The following is a 6,416-nucleotide window of genomic DNA, read 5'->3' on the forward strand; positions in this document are numbered from 1 at the left end:
TATTAATTTGAAAAAAAAAATTATAGAAATGTGCACGTATCTATTGGTTTTCAGTTTTCACAATTGACCAGAAAACAGGCCTAAGGCCCAAATAAAGTAGTGAGACCCTACCCGAGCTGCTACCCCTATCATATCAGGAAAAGCCCAACGAGACGGGTCACTAAGCGGGTCGAATGTATCCAACTGAAATCTGGATCCGTTGGTGGATCGTGAATCATCTTTCTCCTTCAATGTGAGTGGACAAGCAGAGAGAGATTCAATGAACAAGACGACTTGCCGTTGGATCGCTTTCTCTTCCTTGAAAAATTCGTCGAAGAATCTCTACTGATTTCAAACAATGACGAGTTCAGATTCGAGCTCTTCTCCTTCATCATCCGCCACCGATTTCGCCGATCCGAACCCTAGCACCGATCCCGGGACGAATTCGGAGCGTGTTCAAAGTCAATTAGAGTCAATGAATCTCTCTGAGCCAAGCGGAGTCTCTGATGATGATGATGACGATGATGACGAGGAGGTTGCGTCGGCCAACGGGAATGAAGGCAACGGAGGAGAGGAGATAGAGGCGTCTCCAAGGGCGGAGCATCCGGTGGAAATGGAGGCAGGGGAGGAGCCGCCGAGTCCGACGAGCAGCGGTTACGATGGGGAGAGAGGGAGCAGCGGCGGAGCTGACGACGCCAGCGAGGATGAGATCCGGGAAGCTAATGTGGACGGTGACACCGCCTCGCAGCATGAAGCCGCGTGGTTGCCTGGGAAACGCCACGTCGACGAGGTGAGTATCTGCTCTCCTTCATGGAAATATTGTGATTAAAAGCTTCTTGCATCATTGAGTAGAGTTTCATTTGGTAAAAGTAGTATTAACGGTATGAGATAACACTGTAAAAAAACTTTTAATATGAAATGCAGGATGATGCTTCTCTTTCATGGAGAAAGAGGAAGAAGCATTTCTTCATATTGAGTAACTCCGGAAAACCCATATATTCCAGGTTTGCTTCATTATTGAACTATTCGCTATTATATTGCGGGTTTTAACTGATTTACTACTTTTTCAGATATGGAGATGAACACAAGCTTGCTGGATTTTCAGCTACTCTTCAAGCTATTATTTCTTTTGTTGAGAATGGGTAAATTGCACATGCTTTATCTGCTGTTTGTGTCCCTTGATAATTATATTTATTTTGTCTTTAAGGTTTCCTGTTGTTTTTCAGTGGTGACCGTGTCAATTTAGTCAAGGCAGGAAAACACCAGGTATTCCAAATTCCTTGCGCAATAAGTTTTATAGTTTGGCGGTAGTGCCTATATTAGCCTATTAATCAGATACATTGGTGTATTGAATTGAATGGCAAGATGGAAATAAATGTAGAAAAATTTTCCTTTGTCGAACGACTGGGATGCTTTTATTTTAATTATCTATTGAGGAATGCATCATTCGACCATATTTCAATCCTCGAAGTAATATTCCATTTACACCCTAGGGGAAGTGTTCTGTTCAATTACAATAAGTAAGTCATATGTATGGTCAACTTCAGGTTGTCTTTCTCGTGAAGGGGCCAATATACCTGGTCTGCATCAGCTGTACAGATGAAACGTATGAATATTTAAGGGGGCAGTTGGATCTTCTTTATGGTCAGGTAACAACAGAACTATTGCTCTGTATCCTTCCGTTAGAAACTTTTTTCATGTTCAAGTAAGCGGTTCAAATGACCAAAATGCAAAATTGGTGATGCAGATGATAGTGATTTTAACAAAGTCAATAGACAGATGTTTTGAAAAGAATGCAAAGTTCGACATGACACCCTTGCTCGGAGGAACAGATGCTGTCTTCTCATCTCTTGTCCATTCATTTAGCTGGTTTGTCTCTGATCCGCAACTCAATCGTTTGCCTTTCACATTGTTTTCCTGTTATTTTACCAATGTTAATGTGGAGATTGCGGCTGCCGAAGTTATACTAGTCTCCTGTACGTTATGGGTCCCAAATCTGGAGGAAAATTAGACTTATCTATATTTGTGTTAGAAGCAATGATCTGATCTCTAGAGAAACTTGGATAATGAGGATGTTTTTCACTGGAATTGCTATAAAAGTACCCCTCGTTTCATGGATCAGTTGTCTGTTAGAGGCCAACATTGTGATTAATGATACACATTTTTAGCAAAAAGATGTAAGAACAGAGACAGGGCTATAGGCTATTCTTAAAATGTAAAAAGAGGGTTATAGGCTATACGTATATCACCAATTTGTATATTTTGTATATTACAATGTCTACGTTCAACAGACAGGCCTTAAGTTTTATTAGAATGGTGGAGCCTATTTATTTCTTTCCCATAGCCATAATGTTCTTGTTACAAATTACACCTTTTCTCTTTTCGGTATACTCCTATGCTTCACGTAGACAATGTTCTAACCAGCTTTGAGATGATTTTCCTAATTTTAGGAACCCAGCTACATTTCTGCATGCCTACACTTGTCTTCCCCTTCCGTATGCGTCAAGGAAAGCTACAGGGACAGTATTACAAGACGTTTGCGCGTCTGGGGCCCTGTTTGCACTACTAATGTGCAGACACAAGGTAGGCGCCCTTGTACAAAAGATCAAAGTTTTTCAGCCTAGAAACCCATCATAGTTATTGAGTGTATGTTAACGTGCAGGTTGTCAGTCTTGCTGGTGCACAGAAAGCTTCTCTCCATCCCGATGACTTGCTTCTACTCTCAAATTTCGTCATGTCTTCGGAATCATTCAGGCAAGTGCTAAATATTTTGCCTATCTACAAACAGTGAACTAAACACTTGTTTTGTGTGTAACTTGATCTCACGACGTCCTCTCTGCTAGCAGGACATCAGAATCTTTCTCACCAATCTGTCTACCAAGATACAATCCTCAGGCCTTTTTGCATGCCTATGTCCACTTCTTCGATGTGAGTCATAACTAAATACTTGTAAAGAGCATCGTAAACCCATCTAAAGAAGTTATATATTAACTTACTGGGCGATGTAGGATGATACATATGTGATGTTGCTTACCACGCGTTCAGATGCCTTCTATCATCTCAAAGATTGCAGGTAAAAATCGCTTTCATACTTGTGTTTTTGACCTACTGTTTCAGTAGTCATGTTATTGAGATCCATAAACTTGTGTAGGGTTCGCATCGAGGCTGTTCTTCTCAAGTCAAATATCCTTACAACGGTTCAAAGATCAATCGCTGAAGGTGGATTGCGTGTTGAGGATTTGCCAATAGACCGCCGGCTTAGACAGAAACCATCATCTACCAGTAATGAGGGACAAGTTTCAACAGAGGTATCTGTGGGAACTGGAGGTCCCTTTGGACTTTGGCATTTCATGTATCGCAGTATATACTTAGATCAATACGTTTCCTCTGAGTTCTCACCTCCAGTAACTAGTCACAGACAACAAAAAAGGTAAAAGCCATGAATCCCCATGGAAGGATTAGTATTTAGAACGCAGTAGATACTGATGTAGCTGTTTTGCAGTCTATACCGAGCATACCAGAAACTCTATGCTTCGATGCATGAGAAAGGATTGGGACCCCACAAGACTCAATATAGAAGAGACGAAAACTACAGTAAGTTCCTGAACATGCACATTTTAACAAAATACGAAGACCTTGTTGCTGCGAACTGACAGAAAAAGAATTTTGTGAAAATTGCTGCAGCTTTGCTATGCTGGGTGACACCAGATTTTGAACTCTACGCAGCATTTGATCCCCTTGCAGACAAGGTAAGATTCTTTTTAAGCTTATTCGAATCAAAATGCTGCAAAATCGGATGATTAGTGTTTCTGATGATGAAAACATGTTGCTGCAGGCGATGGCGATAAAGATATGCAATCAGGTATGCCAGAGGGTAAAAGAGGTGGAGAATGAAGTGTTCTTGCAAGGAGCTAGCCCTTTCTCTTGGTGATAGATATATATATATATATATACTTTTGGTTTTCTTCTACTATGTTTGGTTTGACGCTTGTTTTTTTTTACCAAATCTTGTACTTTTAGCAGCACACCTCCTTTTCTCTGCTTCTTAAATAACAAGGCAATAATGTGTAATTCATTGGTAACCAGAAAGCTCTTGTGATGCTTTTCTTCTGTCAGACCTCGTTTTGTAATTAATCAGACTGAATAATAATTAAACATTTAGAGTGATGTAGACAATCTTTTTAATACAATTTTGAAGACAGAGCAACTAGTTTATAAAGCCTTTTGATGTTTTGATGGAAACTGGATTTGGTAACTTGTTATGCTGTGGTTTCAGTTTAAATGCCCCATCAATTATGTTAATATCTCCTCTAGTTTAGTTATACGTATCATATTCCTCAGGTTACAAAATAACAAGTTTATTTCCTATTTTAGCGACAAATATTATTCTGACCAACATTTATTGGAAACATTTGATGGTGGATTTTACTTTTTACACTTGACGAGTGATGTGTTTAACATATGTCACTACCTCTTGGGTAGAGTCTCCGATTCATAATCTAATGCAACTACTCTGTATTTGTAGGTATGTTACTACTACTTCTAGCCTTTGCTCTTAAGCGAATCCAAGATCGAGATAAATGCCCTTGGAACTTTGTTTTACTTTTTCTGGACACTATGATCGAAAGAGGGTTGATACTTCTGATACAGTGTTTCTAATAAAATGCCCCTAAATTTTCATACAGTATAAAATAGGGCTCGAATTATTTTCCGAGATCCGGATTCGATTCGAGATCACTCTGAAAATCTGAATAGTAAAATGTTGGATCTGTCACAATCGGATTCAAATATATTTTGATTTTTTAGTCTAGATATTCAGATCTATAATTTTTATTAATAATTATTCTCAAAATAATAATATCTATATATAAAATTAACTTTGTTTATAACTTCTATATAAATTTGTAATAATAAACATATAAATAATTAAAAACACCATGCACATTTTTATTTTTAAATTGTTGTTAATATTTTAGTATTATTTTTTATTTTATTGTAAAGATCCAAATTGCTGGATACTACAATTTTAGAAAAATATCTTCATATCCAACATCCAAATATCCGAAAACCCCAAATCCGGATAAATATAGTAAAAAACATGAAATCATCGGATAAAGATATAGATTTAAATACTTTAAAATTCTGTGGATACACAATTCAAGTTTATCATATCTGAAAAGTTGGAATGTGTAGTTTTAAAATTTTGGATTGTGTAAATAAGTTTCGAATATAATCAAATCTTAGTTTTCGTATCAAACAATACTAAGAGCAGGAAAAGCAACCAAGCTAACCATAGCAGTATCGGATCTTTGTTGTTTTACATGTTGTCAAGAATTAACTATAAGAAACTACTAGAGATTCTGAAACGCAGATTATTTTTGTTGTTGTTTAATTTATAAAATAGGTAAACTAAATTATTATTAACTAGGGTCGGATCCGCCCTACGGACGGATATGCAAATGAACAAAATTTATTTATAGTTTTTTAATTCTAATTTTCACTATTTTTATTACAAATTTTACTATTTTTATAGAAATAATATATTTGTTGCTATATTAAACAATTCATAAAAAATATAACTATTTTACTTGTTCTCAATATTTGCATTCCTTGTATTTAATAGATTTTTAATAGATTTTTCTTAATTTTAATAATTTAAAAACTTGAAAAATAAAAGCCAATTTATTGTTTTTTAAATAATAAAGTAGCATAAAATATGATATTAATTGTTGCTGTTTAATATTTATAAATAACATGTTAGGTTATGTATTATTGTATTTGAGAAAACTTTTTTTCTTTCTTCAAACTCACATAAAAAATGAAAAATAATGATTCCGTAATGGTTTTTCCTTTTTTTGACCACCAATATTTAGGCTAACCAAAAAATAACAGAAAACATAACTGTTTAATCTATTCTTAGCTATAAAGAGTTTTTTATAGAGAATTTGATGTATTGTTAATATATATGGTTCAAATGTTACAAAAATTAAGAAATGTGATTTTATTATAAATTTATTTTGCTTTAAATTTTAAAAATTACCCTGGTGTGTTATATTTTCTTTTCTCGTTTACTGAGTTGGGAGCAAAAAATGTCTGAACTTATAATAGTAATTATTTTATTACTGTTAATGATGTAGTTAATACTTATCCAAGAAATCAAAATTCCCATGAAAAAAATATATTTTGATTAAATAGAGTAGCTGAGTTTGATAAAAAATAGAGTAGTTGATTATATTTGTAGTAATTATATATCATTTACAAAAACAAATATAGCTAGTCTTTGATCACATTGTTTTAGATCATCTATTATTATCGCATTGATTTATATTATGCCTCTCGTTCGGATTTTTTATATATATTATTATTTTTTGTATACACCATAGTAACTCTCGTTCGAAAAAATAAATTTTTAATGAAAATACATATACCTATAATAT

At 35.0% G+C, this 6,416-nt stretch overlaps 1 protein-coding gene across 1 annotated transcript; it reads left to right on the forward strand.

The window, feature by feature from the left end:
* Positions 1–212: 212 nt before the first annotated feature.
* Positions 213–4,146, forward strand: LOC108845131 (vacuolar fusion protein MON1 homolog). Its single transcript, XM_056995625.1, has 14 exons — positions 213–769; positions 904–983; positions 1,050–1,121; positions 1,206–1,245; positions 1,527–1,628; positions 1,727–1,848; positions 2,430–2,562; positions 2,642–2,733; positions 2,826–2,907; positions 2,988–3,052; positions 3,131–3,409; positions 3,482–3,573; positions 3,664–3,728; positions 3,815–4,146. The coding sequence occupies exons 1-14, from the start codon at positions 338–340 to the stop codon at positions 3,908–3,910; spliced, it is 1,752 nt and encodes a 583-aa protein (XP_056851605.1). The 5' UTR covers positions 213–337; the 3' UTR covers positions 3,911–4,146.
* The last annotated feature ends 2,270 nt before the right edge of the window (positions 4,147–6,416 follow it).

The sequence above is a fragment of the Raphanus sativus genome, unplaced genomic scaffold (assembly GCF_000801105.2).
Source record: "Raphanus sativus cultivar WK10039 unplaced genomic scaffold, ASM80110v3 Scaffold0011, whole genome shotgun sequence".
Classification (NCBI taxonomy): Eukaryota; Viridiplantae; Streptophyta; class Magnoliopsida; order Brassicales; family Brassicaceae; genus Raphanus; species Raphanus sativus.